A 23,856-nucleotide genomic window follows, 5' to 3' on the forward strand; every position below is an offset into this window, starting at 1 on the left:
CTACCAATGACAACTATTTTCAACATTGTTAAGACATCGCTTAAGCTCACGGCGCAAACTATTTACATAAATATTGCGTTGATAGAGCATTATTATTTTTGTACTGCATAGATATACAGATAACGTGAAAAATAATTTGATAAACAAAAATTAAAGTTTCCAATGTAGTGCAATAATTTACTAATTGTAAATAGTGCAAGTGTTCAGGGCTGGAACTAGAGGGGGACAGAGAGGGCAATTGCCCCGGGTGGAAAAATTTAGGGGGAAACAAAGAACACCATTATATAAAATTATCAATTTGAAATTGTTGGGGGCAGCAAAAATCCTAGTTATGGCTTTGCGTGTACCTTGACTACATATCATCACTATAGATGGCGGTATATTTTTGGAAATCTGCGCCCCCAAAATATCCGACCATGAGCTGCCGCTGTTATTGGCATCTTTTTTTCAGCCACCTCAGTGGGCATTGTGCCTGTTGTAGCCTTGTATTTATCTGTCATTTTTTTCTATAGAAAAAAAAAGTTTAATTGTTCTTTTTTGGTTGCCTACCAAGATTTTTCTTTTTCTTTCAGTTCTAAATATTATATTTGTCTTAATATTTCTAATAATTTATAGTGTTATGTATGTCAAACATTTATTAATCATTAATATTTATTTACAGAAGAAGGAGAGTTTTTAGCTTTAGATTTAGGTGGAACAAATTTTCGTGTAATTTTGCTGAAATTGAAGCCTGGGTCTGAGCCAGAAGAATCAGTGAAATACTATACAGTTCCAGAAAACCTTCGAATTGGACAAGGAATACCTGTATGTATTAATAAGTTTAAGCTATAAGATATATACTTATTTTATATTGCTTTGAAATAACTTTTTTAGAAATACAGTGCATGCTTTTTAATGTGATCACATCGGACTCTGAGTTTCTGACAATAATAAATGATTTTATAACTATCAGAATTAAATTCCTATTTTAAGTATGATGAACATGTGTCTCCATTTTGTCGAGCAAGACATATGGAAATGGGACACTTTTGTTTTTCTTTCCACATAACTGGTTTCAAAATGTTAAATCATGCTGGTTTTTTTTTTTTTTCATTTTGTTAAAATAGGATTTCTTTCCTTTAAGCCAAAGTCTTTTTATTTATTTATTCTCAAGTTGTGAGAAGTTAGAATGGGACTGTGTAATGTACATTATGAATTATGATACTTTTTTAAATGTACGGTATATGTATACGTTCCCATAGTTTTAGATATATATTCGACATCCATGTTTTTTATCTGCATCTTTTTTCAGCCACCTCATTGGGAATATTGTCTGTTGTGGCTTTTGTATTTGTATAGATCACTTGAGAAAGTCTTCTGGCTGAGGAACTGTGAATGTGGTCAGTTGAAAGAAACTGACCATGGACCAAAAAAAGATACTTTTAATTTTACATATGCCTTCACTATGAAAAAGCTATTGCAAAGCAGAGCAACTCATACATGAGTTATAGCAGCTATTACTTGCCTGATTAAGACATTGGGAACTGAGAGTATGGACATGAGGGGGCAACTTCTGACCTCCTACATAGTCTTGCAGGTTGATAATGATAACTTGTAGGAAAAAATTAGTCTGGTTTAATCATAGCTTCAAAATATGCAAAAAGAAAAAACTTTCGACAAAAATAATGGTAACATAAACCTAAGTCCTAATAACAATAAACAAATTTTGTTCCATGTTATGATATTGGTTCATTCCCTACTTTGTGAAAGTTACTACAATTCCCAGATAATATTATCTATTTTAATAAGCAGGGTTTACTGTGTATAATATCTCTTATTCCCTTTTAAATAGTTTAATAAATCGATCACATAAAATATAGATCTTATGGTCATCCTACTGTTTGAGTATAGAAGTAGCAAGTGTGGGTATTATGGAATAGTCAGATAATATGGAATACTAGGTTTTCTTTCAGGTATCGCCCCCAAATGGAACATTGATAAACTACTTCAAAATGCCACCATGGTACTATAGAGTTAGTGTCGCTCTGCTGTCATTATCATCACAGCTCAGCTGCTGTATGAGAAAATTTGTTTTCTACTTCCAGAAATTTACTTATTAGTTTTCAAAGGTGTTTATTAATTATTGGAATAGAGCCAAATAATTTGAAATTAAGCACAATGTACATCACAAGTGTTTTGCATTTTATTGTGCACTCTCTCCCTGCTCATTTCTATTTCTTTAAAGATTATGTGTTGGGTTATATGAGATATTTTAATTATCATCATTTGGGCTAGAATACTGTATATCTTCACGATGAGAAGTTTAGGGAGATAGAAGAGGGGCAGTCTGGGAGTAATGTGTGTCCAGTTCTCTGTGGGTCCATCTTGACAGTTTTAGAGCAGAGAAGAAAGATTGCATCTGTGACTCTCGTGACTGTGATACTGTAACATCAACTGCAAGAAAGGTGACGTTTTAATTTTCATTATTATAAACTCATTAAATCTTGTTTTTGATCAGTTTGAATTAGTCGTCTCCATTTTGAGTCCCTTGTTACCTATTTCATATTACTCCCTCAAAAAGATTTTTTTTAAATTAACATTCATTTTTAAACACAATTCCCTTGTCAATGCTATGACAAGAATCCAAAGTTTATATAAATACATGTTTCTATCATGTTTTGAATTGGAATAATCCAAAAGATAAAAATGGCATTCCATATCACCTAACCTTCCTATACAGGGTGATTCAGGAAAGATGGGGAAAGAAGAGGTGCCAGTACACACCAATACAAACAATTGTCATCAAACAATGCATGAAACGCAAATGCGCTAGCCCATTTCAAAATGGCCACCCCACAAACGTTAAAACAGCATTCCTGTTGAAATTTATTGAGAGAAAAAGAACACCATGCATGCAAATTTAACCTGGGGAAAAAGAAGAAACTGTATGCAAATCTGCATCACAGTGAATAAAAGGCGCAGACTCGGTATTACTAAAATGTGTCATTATCCCATACGTTGCAGCTGTTAGAACAGTTGCACGCTGGAATAACTTCACAGGGCTGGCGTCCGTGCCTTTCATTCACTGTGATGCAGATTTGCATATGGTTTCTTCTTCCGCATTTGCATGCATGGTGTTCTCTCGATACATTTAGACTGGAATGCCGTTTTAACGTTTGTGGAACGGTAGTTTCAAAGCGTGCTAGCGCATTTGCGTTTAATTTTAGACTATGCATTCTTTGATGACAATTGTTTGTATTAGGGTGTACTATCACCTCAAGTTTTTCCCATCTTTTCTGAATCATCCTATGTACAGGGTTGGCAAAAGGTCCACACATTGAAACTTTAAAAATTCATAAAAACTGGAAAAATAATCGAAATAAAAAAACGGTTTGCAGGGTTAGCATTGTTAGGTCACAGAATTTTTTAAGACAGGATAAAACCTTAAAAAACAGCCGATAGGTGACACTGAGATACACAAGTCAAAGAAAAGATGCGCAAATAACAAACAGAATGTCTCCAAATCGTTTATTACAGCAGTATGTGTTCCATATGGACACCACCACAGGAGATAACACGTTGCAGGTGAGTCACAAATCCAGCAATGGCAGAGTGCAGCAGATCCAGATGTATACATGACACTTCTCTGTGGATCGCATCTTTCAGTTTCGACAGTTTGGATGAACTGGATCGATACACCCAGGATTTCAAATATCCTCATAACCAGAAGGCTGTTGATGTCAAATCTGGAGACTGAGGAGGAGACATGGTTACCTGCAATGCATGCTAATGATTTTGTATTCCCCGGACATCTGTATCAGGAATGCCTTGACCAGAGTATCAGTGTGACTAGTTGCTTCATTTTGCATAAACGTGACGGTAGACAGTGCATCTCTTTCATGCAAACATGGCATGACCTTCTCGCGCAGAAGCATTAGATAATGCTGCTCATTCACCGTAGTCATTTTCCACCTATTCACTGGGAACTGAATTTCAAAGAAGAAGGGTCCTATAATGAACGAACCTGTGAACCCACGCCACACTGTCACTTTTGGAGAATACAATGGTTTCTGCGTGTACTCACGTGGATTAGACGCCGCCCAGATGCGGCTTCACAAGCACAGCTGGTCCCTGCAGCTGATTCAGATGCTTGTTCTTCCATTTCTGCTGCAACATGCGGTGAATGTGCCTTCATTAAACATGGTCGTCTGGCTCTCTTACACGATCCTCCATCGTTCCAGTTTCCTCAAACCGCTAAACAAGCTTTATGAGGCCTGTTGCTGTTAAAGACCCTTTTCCAGTCCTTGCATTCTTCTGAACTCAGAACTTACGTAAGGCAATGGTCGTTGATTCCTGGTTCATGTAAAACAACTTCACCAACAGAGCTTTATCCTTCACACTCAGCATCCTTGTTCACATACACGGTTCACAGCGATGAACTGTTTGTGGATTAGGAGCACAAGTTCTTAAAACCGTCTCATTTGCATATTTCCACCGAAGTAGCTCATACCAGCACTATCTATTGGCTGTTTTTTTAGGGTTTTTTTTTTCCTGTCTTAAAAAATTCCCATAACCTAGCGATGCTAATCCTGCAAACCATTTTTTATTTCGGTTATTTTTCTGGTTTTCATGAATTTTTAATGTTTTTACAGACTTTTTGCCCACACATAAAGTATGTTGCATATATTATATATACCTCTATTTATACAAACATATACAGTTGAGTGGAACTTGGTTAATTTGAACATAGTTAATTCAAATTTTGGATTATTCAAACTTTTACCAACTAACCCTGGAGTTTCCTATCTAATTTAATGTTCTAATTTCTTGTTTAATTTATTTGTTTTTCAACTGTTGTGGATAATTTTTTAGGAAGTTGAAGGGGGAAAAAATCATGATTTTAGTATAAGTAAATATAGCCAGTTGGGGGTCTGTCCACTGATGTTTTCTGAGAACGTACATGGCTAAAACAGATGTGTTCTCATTTCCTGATGTTAATGACATTGATGAAGTTTCAATAAATGAGATAAAGAAAATTGTGAAACCTCTTAGTGCCCACCGAGATTGCTACACTTTTGTTCTATAGCTTTTCAAGCATTTCAGTGTTTTGTTCTTTGTTCGTTCGTGTTTGCCAAAGACTATACACATTATCGTTTTTCAAATTTGTTTAAGTTTTTCTACTTTTTTAAGTTTTCTACTCCCTAAGTTCATTTGTTCCTTTTTTGAATGTGTGCTGTTATGTGATATTTTTTTACCAGAAAACTTTGTGATTTTATCATTAAGGTTGTGACGTTGTTATAGATGAATAGAGTGATTTCTGAACTGTTTTTAGTCTGGTATTGTCTTAGGACTTTTTTTAAGATTTAAGCCATCCCAAGTTGAACATACTAAGGCACTTGAACATGAAACAACACAAAAACTATACTATCTTAAGTTAGGATATCCGTGCCTAACTTGAAGCTACTTGTTTTTTTTTTTTAGGCACTAAATGGACTCTTAAAATTTTCAAATTATAAGTACAAAGAGTCTAGGCACTCTTCAGAATATGTGTGTATTTTTTTTAATTTGATCTTTTCAGTGAGGGGGGGTTGATTTTCCAATGCAGAAGTTCAAAATTGTCATGAGTATGGACACTTGACTGTACTGTATTTTAAATCTTTAGAAACAAAATTGATTATTGTGATATTAGGCTGGTTTTAAACAGCTTCATCTAGTCTTTGTTTTCAAAGCATTGTTCTTTCTTGCTTCTTCTCACTAATGTCTTTTTTTTTTCATAAATGCAGCACATCTGTGTCCTTCCAACATTGAATTGGAAGCAGTGTTCAACATTGAACACGGCTTAAGGTAAATAGATGAAGTAGAAGTAGCATGCAAACATCCTAAACAAGAACTCATTAAGGCTGACAAACTGAGAAATAAAGATGATTTTGAGAAAGGGGCAATGAGAAAAAAAGATTATTAAATACATAAGCAGCAAGTGCTTAAAAGCTTAGCTTTTAAAGCCACAGTTTTATTATAGGAAATCGCTTTAATTCTTATTACCTGAAGTTTTCAACAGATAAGACTTGATTTGTGTGATTAAAATAAGTGTGTTGAGATTTGAGATTCGAGAGTTCTTTAAATGATGTATAGATGGCACATTTATGTTTTTTATTATTATTTCTCTATTCTCTAACAGGTTTGCTTGTACTGTACAGGTTGGGTGTAGTGGTAGAATGTCTGCCTCCAATCACTAGTGTGTCTGTGATTGTGGGTTAGAACCCAGATTTTATTTTTGTATTACCCCTTTGTTTTTATTCTATTAAATTTTGAATGTCTGAGTTAGAATGTCATCTGTCTTTCATGAATGAAAACTTCAAAAAAGGGGTTTTTTGTTTGTTCTTTGCTCCTGCAGTGAGAGAAGCATTTCTCTAACTGTTCCCTCAGGCAAAAGATTAAAGTAAAATGAGAAAAATTAAACTCAAATCCTGCATAAAAATATTTTGTGTAATTATAAAAGCGCAAGTAACATCATGCTTTCTTTTTATCTGATAAAACGTTTTTTGAGATGTTTCTTTTCTTTTATTTCCTATTCTTATCCCTAGCTTTTTGATTTTTTGGCTGCATGCATATTTGATTTTATGAAAACTAATCATTTACTTGGCAGAAAACTTCCTCTTGGTGAGTTTTGTTTTGTAACTAACTGTTTGAATTTTTTTTATGTTTTGTCCTTAATTAGAATTAAAATGACCTACCAAATAATTTATACATAATAATTACTTATCATTTTCTTCTTATTCTACTTTTTATAATGTGACAGAAGAATAATGATCTGGCCAAATAGTGGAATATCAAATATTTGATTAGTGTTTTGGCCAAATACCCTGAATATTTGGTGGCCAAATATAATTTTTTTTAAAATTCATTAGTTATAAATAAAATTGGTGTTTTTAATTTAAAATAAAATTATTTAAAATTTTTATTGAAATTGAATTATAATTACGCAATTGAAAGATTTTTATTGTCATGATACTGAGACAATCAAATTTAACTATGTGTTAATATTGTATTATAAATAATCAATTTTTTTAACGCTTATTACAATTTTGCATCTAATAAAGAAAATGTTTTACCATTATTTACTAGGAACCACATCATGAAATTTATGATTCATTTTCTTGTTTTCCTCTTTAGATGTTCTTTTTCCCTTTTGCCCTTTTCGGTAGTTCAGTACAGTGATATTTTATCTAATATTAGAATAATTTGTTCCAGAATCAAATTCATTTGTTAAAATCTGATTTTTTATGAGTTTCTGTGGAAAATATTGATTAACTCGTTCTAGGAAGTGCCGAAAATTAAAAAGCAACTTTCATAAAACACTAAGAAGCACTATAAAAGACTAATACTGACCAAAGGCTGAGATAAACACTGTCACAATTTGATGAAGGAAAATTTAAAGGAAGATGTACTGAACATATTTTTTTTACACTATTCAGTCAGGTGAATGAGAGATGGTGAAAAAAAAAAAAGGTGTGTGAGAGGTGGTGACTATAATACAAAGTCAGCTCGTTTCTCTCTCTAACACATGCAGATGGAAAAAATAAGTTTCTAGATTGTTCAGTTTGGTATTAAGAATTGCAGTATGCACTGAAACCATTCAAGTCTAAAGCTTTTTTAGAAGCATTCATTATACATCAAATGGCTCAAAATCTTTCTGAAAGAGAAGGGTATCTAGAAAGCGCTTCCAAGATGAAAAAATATTAATCTAGGGTTCAAGTGACAGTTACTCATTGGATTCATTTCAATTGGCATAAAAATTTAGCTTATGATGCAGCTGTTTTATGAGAACTAAAATGTTTATTAGCCGAGTCTGAAAAACATTTGAAAAAAAACATTTTTGTTATCTATTTAAAAATGTAAGTTTTTTTTTAATTCTAAAAATTTGTAGGCTGAGATGTTGATTAGCTGAGGTATTGCAGTATCTTGTCTAGATGCATCCTTCAGTAGTGAGCTTCTGTAATTCATTCTCGCATTCACCTTATTGCTGTAGGATACTATTTTCAGTTTCATATTTTCCCTATCCTAGAAATTCATACTGACGTAACCTCATGGAGGAGATACACACCACACAATAAAATATAATCAGTAAATTTTAAATTTATGTGAAAAATTCCAATTAATATAACTTTTTAAAATAAGTTTGATGTACTTAGATTTATACAGATACAGCCAAATACCTAAGCAACATTCTGTGAACCAAATAATTGGCAAAAGGGCTGAATAGTAACCGAATATTCATTCCATCTCTAGCAGATAAAGGGTTAAAAAAAATTGTAGTAGATTGATTGAACTCCCTGTAATCAGATGTGAATTTAAATCTCTTTTGATAGGCCACATTTTTCCCCTTTTTCATCTGTTAAAACTAAAAATATTGATATACTTTTTTCATAATCCACATATACACCATAAATATAATTTGTAAAACCAAAATAAATTGTAAAGAGCACTTTCAACCAATTTTCCTTTGCCTGCTATATACGTGCACAACAGCAGTGAAAGTCATTCTGTACACACAAAATTCCAAAATTTACCATTGTTGAATATGACATTGCTTTGCCTGCACAGAAAATCAGGTCCACACAGGTTAAAGGAAATCAGAGGGAACACATTGTACTTTCAACATGCACATAGGCACTTGAACATAGATGTTCAGACTATTTCAGCTGCCCCCTCACCCAACAATATTTTATGAATATACAATACAACAAACCTCTGTTCCTCTTGCATATGCACTTGGGTCCTGTAGGAAGATTTGCAACTTTCAGCTCCTCCGCTGGAATACCCACATTACATGGGACATACAGGAAGTGCGTTTGAAATGAGTTGAAACTTGAGGTTTCTAGTTTTTTCACCACAACTTATTTACATGGACCTGTACTTTCAGTGCTGCCTTAATGCATGGGCCTACCGGGCATGGTCCGGGAACCTCAAGAGAAGAGGGGCCTCACAAAAACGAAATTCAGTTGAAATTTTCTAGAATTTACTAGGTAGGGTCTCAGAAAAGTCACTTGGCCCAGGGGCCTATGATGCTCTTAAGACGGCCTTGGGCATTTTAATGGGTACTACCAAAAATTGGTTGAATAGGAAATGGGGAGGAATCTTAATATATGTGAAATCATGTTGGAAGGCTAGAGAGTGTAACGTGCAGAGAAGTGTTATCGAAACTATATGGGTTGAGCTATATGGGTGGGGCATCACGAACTTATTGTAGGGGTTTGTTATTCACCTAATAGGGAGCCAAACTACATCGCCAAGCTTCATGATGAAATTTCCTACATATGTAAGCGTAAGAGGGTTGTAATACTAGGGGATTTTTCAATTACCCAGGTGTAGATTGGGAGAATCTTTCAGCTAGAGATCAATATGAAAGGGACTTTCTTCAGTTGGTGCTCGATAACTTTTTGTACCAGCATATATCAGAAGCCACTAAGGGTACTGCTATTTTGGATTTAGTTCTCATTAGTTCCGAGAATCTTGTTGAACATGTTTTGGTGAAGGACGTGTTTCCTTCCAGTCATCACATCATGTCGTTAGTATTTTCTTGAACTTTTCTTCGGGTAAAGGTTGATAACAAAAGACTAGTTCCTTGTTTTCAGAGAACTAACTTTGATGATTTGAGAGAATGGTTAGCGGAAGTTTTCAAAGACCAGTTGAAATCAGTTTGCGTGATAAGTCAGTGGGAAAAATTTAGTACGAACCTGTCCTCTGTTTTGCACAACGTCATACCCTTTGTTCGAAAAAGCGTGTTTGTACATTGGTTCATGGATAGCTTGTGTAACCTTTATCTTGAAAAGAAATGAGCATTCAGAGAGTATGAAAGTGGACGAAATGATCTGTCATTGTTTACTGATAAAAGAAGAGCATTGAAGAAAGCAATAAGGGATAGTAAAAAAAAAGTTGAATCTAGGTTGGCAGATAACATTGGCTCTGGCCCAAAATCATTTTTAGGTACGTCAATAATGGATGCAAGGGGACAGTTGGCCCCCCTCAGGATAGGAGGGTCTAGGGTAGCAAGCAATGTAGGCATGCGTAGTGCTTTCAATGACTTTTTCCCGTCGATTTTTAATAGAGAAAATTCTACTCAATGTACGGGTGTTGCGTGGGGGGTGATAAAATTCTCAACAATATTCAAGTGGAAGACGTGGAGGTCCTAAATCTTCTAAAAAATTTATGCGCAAGCAAAGCACCAGATGATATTTATCCCAGGGTCCTAAGGAATGTGCTAATGAATTTTTGGGGCCAGTCACACAGATCTACAGGAGTAGTGTTGATGAGGGTATCATCCCAAGGAATTGGAAGCTTGCTAATGTTGTTCCAATATTTAAAAAGGGTAGTAGAGAAGCTGTGTCCAATTATCGTCCAGTTAGTTTGATGGGCTCCCTCTCAAAAATTTTGGAAGTTATTATCAAAAAGCAATTGGTGAAGTGGATAGAGGAGAATAATGTGTTGTTGGACAATCAGCATGGGTTAAGGAAGGGAAAGTCATATGTGACTAACCTCCTTTGCTTCTATGATCAAGTGACTAAGGCTTTGGGTAAGGTCAAAAATGTAGATGTTTACCTTGATTTCCAGAAGGCATTCGATCGGGTCCAACGTGGTCCAACTCTAGAGGCGTTTTTCCATGAGATTGGGAATTGGGGGCAACTTGCTGAATTGGATAGAATCGTGGTTAAGAGATAGGTTGCAATGAGTTGTGGTGAACGGGGAATTCTGTAATTGGACAGGCGTCACAAGTGGAGTCCCTCAAGGAAGTGTCTTTGGCCCCATACTTTTTCACTTTTTATCGATAAACTTGATCGGAGTATCGATGGGATTGTTAGCAAATTCGCATGTGACGCGAAGCTAATGGGGGTAGTCGGGAAGGTAAAGCGATAGGGAGAGTTGCTCCAGACCAACTTGAACAGGATTGGAACATGGGCAAATTGCAACGTCCCTTATGGGAGTTGCTTGCCCGGTTCGAAATATCCAGCAATAAAGTGGCAAACGACAAGTGGAAAATGATTAGAAACAAACTTTCGCATGAAATATTATTATTTATTCAATTATATGGGTTAGTTAATTTTAACAATGGATTAGTATATCTTGGAGCCCTCTATTTGACGTTAGCAGTAAAGATACTGGCTCACCAATTGATGATCAACAACAGTCAACTTGTGCAGTGATCGGACATCCGATGTTGTTAGCTTTTCCGTAAATACCAGAGGAGTTTTCTCAGTTGAGAACCGGAACACCTTGATCAGTTCCTGGGGGCCTCTTGGTTGAGGGCCGAACCACCTTGATCAGCTCCAGGGGCCTCTCGGTTGAGGGCCGAACCACCTTGATCAGCTCCGGGGGCCTCTCGGTTGAGGGCCGGACCACCTCGATCAGCAATGAAGAACTTTGACTGTGAAGATTGTTTTATATTTTGATTCCGGACCTGCCGGAAAACGGATTCAAATAATGTAGATTATTGCATTTTAACAATTCAGCCTAAGGCCAATAGATACGGTAGTAAGACGGTGAACCGTCCTACTAGAGGGCTTCAGTTGAACAGAACAAGATTAGACGAACACGATGTGAGAGACAAAGAGGGAGGAATTTATACTCCCCTTTTACAAGAAGTTTGGGACCACATGTCCTCGCATGACCTTTTCGCCTCAACAAATTTATCGAATTTGCATATTCAAGCGTCACTATTATAAACATTACAATTTAATTACATTGGAATCTGGCAACATGACATAATCCGGAGAGCTGATCAGACTCTCCCGACTATGTAAACATTACTAACATAACAATATGAAATGAATTGTTCCGACGGAGGTCTGCAGCCCCCCGCCGAAAATAAGTGAGTACAACACTATATTTTCGTATCCGCACAACGAGACTTGCAACAACTCCCCCGGGAAGTTCTTCGATAAAAATAATTTAAACTGGGCTAAGCCTCGCCCAACTATACATATATTGGATCAAACCCCTCCACGAAAATAGCGGCATCGTCGTCATGAGGGAAATTAATTTATGTGGGACATCAGTAGCCCGACCTCTGGCCCGTTCTCGTTCGACAGCCGAAAGACCCCACCCGCCGACTGCCGAACTAATCGAACACTCTGGCCCTTACCGGTTCGCCAGTGGGTCCTCGGGTGGTTTCCGGTAACTGAGAGGTCCCTGGGGTCTAAAATAAGAAGGAATTTCCCACATAACGACAAGATCACCATTAACGTAGAGGGATCGGATCCCGATACGTTACAAAATGAATGGAGCATGAAGGTTAGCGTTGACAAGTGCATGGTCACTCATTTTAGCTTGAACAACCCATGTTTCTCTTACAAATTGAATTGTGTCACTATCCCGGTTGCAACTAGGGTAACCGAATTGGGAATTATTGACGAGCAGCTCAGGTTTTCTGAACATTGTTCAGCGGTTGTCAAAAAAGCGAATAGAATGCTTGGGCTCATTTTCAAAAAGGTTTCGCGTTCTCCTAAAGTCATTCTTCCGCTTTTCCGAAGCTTAGTTTGTCCTGGACTGGAGTATGCTGTAAGGACATAGACTTGATTGAAGGGGTGCGAAGAAGAGCTACGCGTGTTCTTATTGGCACACAGGGCTTAAATTTTGAAGAGAGACTTCTTCTTTTGAATATGTTCACATTGGATGAACACAGGTGTCGGGGAGACATGATCGAAGTGTTCAAAATTTTTAATGCAATGGATAGGATGGACCATGAATTATTGTTACACTGTCAATCGACCGCTTTTACAAAGGGACATGAATATTGATTGGTAAGGGACAATTCGAGGTTATGGTGCCTGAGGGAGTTTTCTGTAATAGGGTTGTTAATAAACAACCAGGAATAGCTTATTCCTGGAACTTGTAAATTCTAACACAATTGACATGTTTAAAAAGGAATATGATGAGCATGTTGGGGTAGATCGAGAAGCTATCCATACTTGGAATAACACAACCATAAGTATTCTTTATGGGCATCGTATAATATTTTATTATGTATATATGCTGTTTCTAGTTTATTAATTGTTTTTTTTATTAATTAGGGTTGCTGTAATTTTGAAGTATATGCCATCCATATTTGTTTGGGCAACTTTTTCTCAACCACCTCGTTGGGCATTTTGCTTGTTGTGGTGTTGTATTTGTATTTAACCCCACTTTACAGATGTCATCAAACATCATGTGGGTCTGCAAATTCAATTTCCCTGCCTTGCAAAATATAGGAAAGGAAGTTACACCCCTCAAGTATCCCAAACGAAGAAGGGGATATTCCTGCTCCCTATATCTTTCCCTACAATGAAAAAAAGTCGTCAAGCAAGTGCCAGCACTCCCAATGCTACCACAATATTGTGCATGTAAATGGGGCTTATGTCTGAATCATACCCAATAATGTCTGAATAATACCCTTTAGGAGAACGCAAAGAAACCTTTTTAAGAATGAAACTGAACATTCTGTACCATTTTCTGACCACCGCTGAACAATGTTCAGAAAACTTAAGCCACTCATCAATGAGAATTCCCTAATCTGAGATCCTAGTTGTATCTTGGATGGTAAGACAAAATCGTAAGTGAAACAAGGGTTGTTCGAACAAAAATGAGCGACTATGCATTTGTCAACACTAATGGTCATGTTCCATTCATTGGCCCATGCTGCAATCATATTCAAGTTTATCTGAAGCATATCCCTATAGCTTGGATTACAGGGGCTCTATCATCCTCTCCCCCCCCCCCCCCATGCTTATAAAAGGATATCAGAGAGAAACTGATGTCTAGCGCTCGCGATTACTGTAGGTGTCCATTCTGAGAGTGCATGAGAGAAAAATAGATGTTCAAGAATTTATATATTTAATTACAAACGACTAGCATCAATTGTGGGGCAATTGGCATGATGACGACGCACAACCAAAAGGTTCATGGATCGAATCCTGAGTTTTATCGTAACTTTTTTTCCTGTTTTACCTTGCATCTTCAATTTTTTGAACGATTATATTTATTTATTTATTATTAACTTGCACTGAAAGCTGTTATTGAGTAGAAAAAAATATATTTTGTTCATGAAATCACTAGATTTTTTTTCCTGAACTTGTGAGATTCCAAACTCAATTTACAAAGCCAAAAAGTTTCAATAATTTCAACACATGCTATGGACATAAGCAAATCCATGAAACATACAGAAATATTTTTTTTCATGAATTTTTTGACTAAACTGAAGTATCCGAAGGGGAAAGGAAACGGAAAAATTGAAAAAATCAATCCAAATCTGAATTCGGGCGGTAAAAGGTTAAACGTCCTGAAATTTCCTTAGGTGTGTTGGATCAAGATGCATTTGCTGCAGTGGGTGGTGTATCAGCCAACCGCCCCACACACGTTTTATAACTTTTCACATAGTAATATAAAAGTATTTGCGGTTTTGTGATTGTATTGTAATCATTTTTCTCAAAAATAAATAAAAACATGAATTTTTCACAAACGGAACGCTATCGCTAATGTAAAATACCATAATCCGAATCTCAGTCAGTGGTTCCTTCCATTTCTTGAACAAGCATAGTTTCCCTCAGTGTATTCGGAGGAAAACCCAAAGAATTATCCGAAGATGTACAGAAAGAGAGGGAGAAAAATAGAGTGATTGGGGGGGATTCGAACCATGAACTGTTTGGTTGCTTTCTATTCTGTGTCGTCATCCAACCAACAGCTCCACAGTTGATGCTAACTGTTTGTAATTAACTATATCAATTCTGAAACATCTATTTGTCTCTAATGCTCAAGCGCTGTCAGAGTGGACACCTATAGTAATCACGATCGCTAGACGTCAGTTTCTCTCGGATATCCTTTTATAAGCATGAGGGGATGATAGGGCCCCAGACTAACCCCATTAACTTCACATCTATTGATATTGGGGTCACTCTTCAAGAGTTTACAATATTAGATCTGATCAAATGCCTTCTGGAAATAAAGATAAACTATGTCTATGCTTTTTGCCTTATCCCAAAGTCTTAGTCATATGTCATAGAAGCTAAAGAAGTTGGTTACACATGATATCCCATTTCTGAACCCATGATGGTTTTCTCACAACATGTTATTCTCTCCTATTCACTTAACTAATTGCCTTTTGATAATAATATTCAGAATTTTCGAGAGCGAGCTTGTCAAACTCACTAGGCGATAATTGAACACAGCTTTTTTACTACCCTTTTTAAATATCAAAACAACATTAGCAAGCTTCCAATCCCTTGGGACTATACCCTCAGCTACACTATTCCTGTAAATCTGTGCGACTGGCCCCAACAATTCATTAGAACATTACCTGAGGACCCTAGGATAGAGATCATGTGGTTGCGGTGCTTTGCTTGCACATACATTTTTCAGAAGTTTTAGAATCTCCACATCATCCACTTGAATATCATTGAGGACTTTATCACCCCATGACAGACCCATACTTTGGATATCACCTTCTCTATTAAAACTAACTCTAAAAAGTGACAAAAGCACTACATATGAATACATCGCTCTTTACCTAAGATCCTTCTATGGAGAGGAAGCCAACTGCCCCTTGCATTCATTATTGAACTATTTGAAAAATGATTTTGAGTCAGGGCCAATATTATCTGCCAACCTAGATTCAACTTCTTTTTTTAAAACAAGATTCCAGTGTGATAACAAAACTTTACTACTTAGGATTAATATTTATTTCCAAAAAATGAAGACACTTTTCTTTTATTAAAGATAAATAAAAAAATGCAAGAGAGAGATATACAGAAAACTGGATGTTGTAAAGATATTTACTATTTGAGATGTTTATTTTTTAAGGAAGGAAAAAAATCATCTCTGTGCCTCTACCGGGAGATGAGTTTTTTTTTCCTTCCTTAAAAAATCAACATCTCAAACAATAAATATCTTCACAACATCCAGTTTTCTGTATATCTTGCATCAACAAGTGGTGAGCGACATCATTTCATATAATTAAAAAAATGTCACTGTGGGAGGGTAATATATAATCAAAGAAATTTTTAACCAATACAAATATCGCAGATCTCCTGTTGTGGAGGTCAATATTCTGCAGACCCCTTGTAGTAGATATCAATGCTCTGTGGACTCCCCTCTATTGTTAGAAGGTCAATTTCTCCACCATGCTCCCATAAAATGCAAAATGTATTTTTTTTTTAATTTGCTTATCATAAAAATTAAATTCCAATTTCATAGTGCAAAATGGGTCATTCATGGTAGTAGATGAAAATTATCCTGTGGGCCCCCTTACAAAGTGCTCACAGACCCTGCAGGTTTGGAAACATTGCTGTAGAGCATCAGAGAACCATTCTGAAGCAGTCTATCACTGTTACACTTGCCGGCCATACCTGAAGAATGAATAACCCTGTATTCTCTCCATATTTGTCAACTATTTCATCATACCCAAACTTCCTCTACAAAGATTTTCGTGGTCCCGGGTGTTTCACGAAGAACCACTAACTTTGAAAATAAATAACTCGGAAACGGTGATAGAAGCACGAAACCAATGGTTTGTTTATTAAAAAACCATAAGAATCTGATACAGAAACCTCTAAATTTTAGTTACAAATTGCGCGATAGATGGTGCCACAGGCAGCATTACAGATCCCTGTAAAGAGAGCTCAGATGCTGAAAGCGATCAGTCGTCGAAGATTGTGCTGTTGAAACGTGACCGCTATTAGCATATAGTGAAAGAAATTCTGGAAGTGATGTATTCCATGGAGGAACATCTGTTTATTATGTTGGAGTACCACCAATTAAATCACAGCCCTATTGCCACAAGGAGAAGTTTTCAAACATGATTTCAAGTTGCAAAAGGCCCAGATGGGAAAAAAATTTGTTAGCTATTGAAAAAATTTTGACAGGCAACGTGGCCAATGCGTTAGTCAAAAATGTGGGTCCCACCCACTCTGTTGTTACACCTGAAAATGCAACAACACTTGCTGCAGTTATTGAGCATCATCTGAATAAATCTGTTCGCAGACTTGCAGCTGAATCCAGACTCACCCCATCCAGCAAGACATTACTCATGTTTCCATACAAGATTCAATGACAGCAGGCCATACTAGTTTGAGCTGAACGACAAGGAGAGGATTTCACTAACGAGATGCTCAACATGATTGATGGTTTTGGTTTTGATGTCACCCAAATATGGTTTACAGACGAGGTGTATTTTCATCTGTATGGTGTCATTAACAGACACAATTGGCAATTTTGGTGTATCGGAAACCTACATTTGTCTCGCGCACGACCACTTCATTGCTAAAAACTTACCGTTTGGGCTGCAATCTCCTGCAAAGGCATCATTGGGCCCTTGGTGACGACTCACAGTATATTGCGCTTTTGAAACAATTTGTCACCACTCAACAAGCGTTGGATGACAGACCATTTATGGCATGGTTTATGCAAGATGGGGCTTGGCCACACTATACACAAGCCATTTTTTACTTTTTGGATGAATACTTCAATGATAGAGTTATTGCGTTGAGAACTATTCGACAGTTAAGGGAAAAGATGGACTGGCCTCCGTATTCACCCGACCTTACCCCTGCAACTACTTTCTGTGGGGCACACTGAAGGACATTGTTTACCGCAACAATCCTTTCACACTCGACAAGCTGGGGGAGGCTATTTGTGTGTCAATTTCTGGTGACACTACAGAGAGTCACTGACAGTTTCATTCTTCATGTGTGTTGTGTGAAAGGTGCACATTTTGAATCACTTTTGATGCGAATGCAACGAGGGCTGCTTGCATTACCCACTGTACGGCCTACTTATTGTAATGCCGCATGCAGCGCCATCTATTGGCGCAATTTGTAACTAAAATTTTGAGGTTTCTTTATCAGATTATTAGTTTTTTAAAATAAGCATACCACTGGTTTCATGCTTCTATCTTTCACTGTTTCTGAGTTATTTCTTTTCAAAGTTAGGAGACCTTCATGAAACACCCGGTATAAAGTTTCTGCAAATTCATAACATATACATATATACATTTATTTATTTATGCATTGGTGAAAAATTCTAATTATGATATATTTTTTAACATGTTAGTCAACAGTATAAATGATTATTTTCTAGGATTCTGTTTTTCATTTCCCATGATTCAGAAGTCCATAAACAGTGGAATTTTGGTAACATGGACTAAAAGTTTCAATTGCCCAGATGTTGTTGGAAAAGATGCAGTGGAAATGTTGACAACAGCTATAAAAAAGAGAGGTGTAAGTTTATCATGCTTATCATTTTAGCTGTCTGCCAATTGGTGATTGAGATTCATCATTTTAGTGATGAAACTCGTGTTATTCTTTGAAAGGTTATATATGATTTCTAACCATTTCATTAAAAAAATATATGCGTACTAATCTTGATCATTTAAATTGGCAAAAAGTATTTTTAGAGTATTCATGTCATTCTGGCTTATGTCTGTCAAAAAAAAATTTAGTGACCAAAACTGAGATAAGTTTTTTTGTAGATGACTTCTAGTTTGAAACTGAATTAATTGAAAAGCTGAATAGGTGCAGGTTATTTTTGAAAATATTGGTATTGATTGAGAGAACTTTTTTTTTCTTCTCAATTTTAGCTTGGTGCTTAGATTTATATACTTCACTGATTACAAGTGACTACTGAAATGTCTGCATTACAATATTGATTACCATTTTCCCAAGTTATGTGAAGATGTAGTATAAATTTGACATTCAAAATTCATGCTTACTGTAGCTGCTCACCAGTAGCAAAAATTTTTTATGTCAAAACATTTTATCCACAAGCCACCACTGGTAGTAGTTTTTGAGGCATTGCCCTTCATGGAGAGCTAGCTACTAAGCAGAATTTACAAATATATCACATTTCTCCTCTTCTTTATGTGTGGGGCAGCGCATTTCTTCTTTCTTTTAAATTTGTCTGGCATTTACGAGATATCTTGCCTAGCCTCATACGCTTTGTATTTCAGCAATGCCTTCTTAAAAGCCTGATATTTGAGCAATGAGCACATAATATAACTCATATTTCAGCCCAGAGATTCTATAAAGTGGGTTTCAACATCAAACATGTTTTTCACCCCTCCCACCCAATGGCGTAGCCAGGTTTTGGTCCATGGGGGAGCGAAATTGTGAAAGGCGCTATTTTTTGTTTGTGCTTAAGGCGCAAACTTAAAATTATGCATTAGTGGAAAGAACTTTGAATTTCCCAATTTATAAAAATCAAATTTATTTTGTTTTCAGTTGATGTTATTTTTCAAATTAAATTAATTATCTTTCAATTGATTAATGTATTTTAATTTTTTAATTAATTTAAAAAATGTAAATTCTATTTTATGTTTTGTGTATTTATACAAATGCAAACACAAAAAACAACTGGGAAGTCACCCTAACAGGTACACTACTTCTACTCAATCGTAGAAAGACATTTCTCTTACCGAATTTCTAACAAATTAATGCATGGCGGAAAGTTCTTTCTTATATTATGCGTGACCATAACATATATATGATGTCATAGTTATGCATGGTTTCAGTTCGAGAGGTTTGCTGTCTTCCATATTAGAAGTAAAACTGACAGATGTCTGAAGTTTCGTGTTATGCAAATACCACGGTGAAAGCCTGCCTGTTTTCTGCGGGAAGGCTTTCCAAACAAAAGATCGGCTAGCATTCGTACCTAGAAATTGAAAAAAAAAAGACTCACTTCAGTCAACCGCCACTCTACCAGTAGTGTGTCTCAAACCGGGATGAATCAATCCATCATGATGCCCACACGATCGCAGTGGTTATCACATACTACGAAATTGCAGACGCCCAAGCAGAAGGTGGCCTGAATCCAAAAACTTAAAGAACTACTTCAAACGAATTAGTGCATGCCAGAAATTGTCATATGTGTCCGTAATCTATTTAAGTATCTCTGAGGCGTATTTGTAATGCAACTGCTCATCTTCCGAATCGAAGTGAAAGTGGCAGGTATATGAATCGATGGAAATATTTTTTATGTTTTATTATCTACCGCTCCCTTTGGAGATACTATTTAAAGGGGAGTTTAGCTCGAAGTTGAAAAACTTAAAAAGGCATTGCGCATAGTATATGTATATTTATTTCTAGTGAAATAAATTCATGCGATATGTTTTATAACAAATAAGAGAAGAATGGAAATACAGTATGTAAAGTGATGAATGGTACAGACTAGTGCAGGGGTTCTCAAACTTTTTCCATCCGCGGTACCCCGTTACTTTAATCAATGCTTGTACGCAGCTCCCCAGAGAAGTTTAACAAAGAATCTCTGAAAATCCTTCAGGATGCTCCGCGGTGCCCCCGACACCAAACCTCCCGACACCATAGTTCATATTAGAAAGCATTGTAAGCCCTCGGATAAGTGCTAATTGAAAAACACTAGATAAACTTTTAAGAGCAGACTCAACGTTTCGTGGACACTTTTTTGTTTTTCTGAAATAGTATATGTATGTATCTTCAGTTACTTTTAAACTTTCTTCGTAATACATGGACAATTCCAGCCCCGGTTCAGGTGCCTCAAGTGCAAAAGGGACTTCATGAAGATGAGATCCAGTTAAAATTTTCCAGAGTGATCTGTTAGGCAGACATTTCTGAACAGGTAAAGGGCCTTAGAAAAGTCCCTTTGATGCTCGTAAGACGACCCTGCATAGACCACCTATGTGTTGTTGTGGGAAATAAAGAAACAAATAACGATGATAATCTGTTTTCCACCTTTTCTTAGTCTTTGACACTACCCTATACACAAGCTAGTAGCTCTTGCCAAGGCACCTGCAGGTAACAGGGAATTTCTAGGCGTTATGAATATGAATCTAGCCAAGTCCCCCCCCCCCCATACATAAAGTGGTATTTCTAGGACCTCAAGCCATGGGCGGAGATACGGGGGGGGAGCATTGCCCCCAGCATCAAAGGTGGAGTCGACTGATCTAATGTATATATTTCAAGAGGGATTGACATCATCGTGCTCCCCCCCCCACCCAGACTTCCAAGTCTATCTCCGTCTATGCCTCAAGCTCTACATAAGGCGCCCAAAGAAAAGGCAATACTTCTTGGAGCTTGAATCCTAGCCATTACTTCATAGGTTCAGTGGTCTGTCCACAATAGGTTCCCGTGCTTAATTTCTTCAAAAAGCTCCTTAGTCAAAGCTCTTGGTGGCCCTTCAAAACAGAATGAACATTTCGTGAACTCCATATTTTCATACCTATGAAAGGTATTTCAAGGAGCTCTACAGAGAACGACCAATAGCAATAGAAAAAGTTAGAGCTAGAAGCGGGTAAGATTCTGCCCTTTAATAAAGGTGGGGGAACAGAGGCTGATCTGAACATACTTCCAGATGAAGAGCTTGAGAGCAATTGTCAAAAATGGTAATGAAAACCTGCTCTTTTTTTTTTTCTTCTTCTCTTACGGGTTAGTACAAACCCAATCACTGTGAAACTGTAAGAGGCGCAAATATAAATGTAGATTTTTTTCCTTACTCATCACATTATAGTCACACATCTTACTCATCACATTATTAATGAAGGTAGAAAATGAAAAAGTCAATATTTTTCAAGTTTTTTTAAAGATCAAAAGTCATTTAGAAAAATAGGCGCCAATGTAGGCAAAATTTCGATTGGGGGAGCAATCACTCCCTCTGCTCCCCCCCTGGCTACGCCACTGCTCCCACCTAATCAAATCAACTGGCAGTGGACGAAACCATGTTATGTTCACGATTTGATTTTCAGGGGAAAACAAACAGTGTATAAAGTTGATCTTTTTCCCTTTTCTTTGGGAATGGAATTGTATTGTAGTTCTGCCTGATTCAAGGTAGTAAAAAATAAACATATATAGTAATACTCCTGGCAGAAAGTGTTCATTCACCCACGAAAACACTAGCAATGCTATGTTTAACACTAGAACTACCATAATTTCCGGACCCCTATAACTACCAGAACAGTCTTTTTGATCGCTATTGTGAAAATACATGATACAGCTGTACATATGGATTTATTTTGGATTGAAACAAGTGTTATAAGAACTAGGACCTTGAAATATTGCCATATGGAGATTATGGGAGCCCCATCCCATAAAAAAAATCTTATGTTTATATTTTTCAAGTTTATATTACGTATCATTCACTGATTTCAATAGTTCTGGTCATAATTTTTCAGGAACTAATACACATTCAGCGAGTGAATTTCTACCCCCCCCCCCAAAAGCTGGATGAATTAAAAACTTTGATTTTGAAGCAAATGCTTTTTACAATTCTAATTAGGAAACAAAAGAACAGACTCGGTTAAAAATTCATAAAATATCAATAGAAAAACAAAAAATTTAAAAATAATGACTAGAGCCCGGATTATATGCAAATGCATTTGCATATTTTGGCCTTTTTAGCATTAATACATATAAATGCATAAAATCAAAGAATTTTCAGTATAAGTGCATATTTTTGAATTCTTCCCAGCAGTCTCCAATTGCTTGCTTCAGCTCCATGATATTATTAGGCTTTTTGGAGTCTACTCTCTTCTTCAACTGGTACCACACAGTCTCGATTGGGTTATATCTTTTGGCAGGCCAGTCCGTCATTGAAATGTTAGCACTTCATAGATACCTCTCAACTTTTTACTGTGATAGCAAGTCATCTTGAAATGTAAAGTGAGTCGAATCCCCCAAACCTATTGTCAACACTTGGAATCAAAAAATTTCAAGAATGTCCATGTAGACTTACGAGTTGAATGTACGTCTTATTTGATGCTCAGTTCCAGAGACAGATCCGTCAGTCGTCATGCAACTCCACATGGTAAATGGGCGACGAAATTTAGTTCTTTTATCAATGTGCTCATCTTTAAACTTTTCTCTTGTTCTTCTCCGGACGAATTTATTGTAGCTATCTCCTGTCCCCCCATGCTGATTTTTGACTCGTCACTCAAAATGACTTTATTCCGATCATTCATGCCCCAGTGGACATGGTTTCTACTCTATAGCATCCGAGACCTCTTCTGCTGCCAAGTTAAATGAGGTTTAGGTATTGATTTGCAGTACCTAAATCCATTTCCTCTCAAACAATTGCATACAGTATGGTTGCAGACAAGAATGTTGCACTTCACCCACTCTGCAATCAGCTGTTTCGAGGTGGCACAGTGATCTTTCTTGGCAATTGTGATCATTTTTCTATCATCTCTCTTTGTGGTATTACGAGGGCAACCAGATTGGGGCAAAATTTTCTACATCGCCGGTCCTCCGATATTTCATCCAAAGGCAGCACACCGTACTTTGTGCACAGCTGAAGATTCTTGCAACCTCCCATTGAGGAAACGTCATCTTTGAACATGGAAACTATTTGTTTTTTGAAATCATTAGTAACATATCTTCTGAAAGCCTTCTTACACTTCAGAAAAAATTGTGATGATAAAAACCCATTGGGTTCACTTTTTATATACACTGTCTCGCTACTTTTCTCTTACGCAAACAGTTTAATTTGCATAATTCGAGTCAGCACATTTGTTTGAAACAGTGATCGATCACTTTTTCCTCAAAATTGAGGTGATCAAACATTTTTTTCTCGGGTGTTACAAGTTTATAAATTGATTATCATGGTCAAATTGTAATAAATTTATGATTTTTGTCATTTATTCCGAATTCCAAATGATTGATTTTAACAAAAATTTTCACTCGAAAATTATTATTTTTATTTTTTTTGTTTTTTGTGTTTTTAATGTAGCATCGCTAGTGTTTTCATAGGTGAACGAACACTTTCTGCCAGGGGTAGTATATATAATATAAAAAAATTAAGTATTTATCATCTGGGTTTATTGTTCTTGTCATTGGGGGGGGGGGAGCACTTGCTGGTGCAAGAAGTCAGAAAAAAGCCTTGTTCTTGCAA

General features: G+C 36.5%; 1 protein-coding gene across 1 annotated transcript in view; it reads left to right on the plus strand.

The window, feature by feature from the left end:
- The window catches only part of LOC149084844 (hexokinase-2-like), a 59,069-nt gene that overhangs the window by 15,830 nt on the left and 19,383 nt on the right, over positions 1-23,856 (plus strand). The window contains exons 3-5 of the mRNA XM_089232579.1: positions 662-804; positions 6,564-6,639; positions 18,082-18,221. Coding sequence (XP_089088705.1) covers positions 662-804; positions 6,564-6,639; positions 18,082-18,221 — 359 coding nt within the window. The remainder of the gene's footprint in view (positions 1-661; positions 805-6,563; positions 6,640-18,081; positions 18,222-23,856) is intronic.

Source organism: Pholcus phalangioides, unplaced genomic scaffold (assembly GCF_987345545.1).
Source record: "Pholcus phalangioides strain wild (caught in Gottingen) unplaced genomic scaffold, Ppha-v1.0 ptg000007l_1, whole genome shotgun sequence".
Classification (NCBI taxonomy): domain Eukaryota; kingdom Metazoa; phylum Arthropoda; class Arachnida; order Araneae; family Pholcidae; genus Pholcus; species Pholcus phalangioides.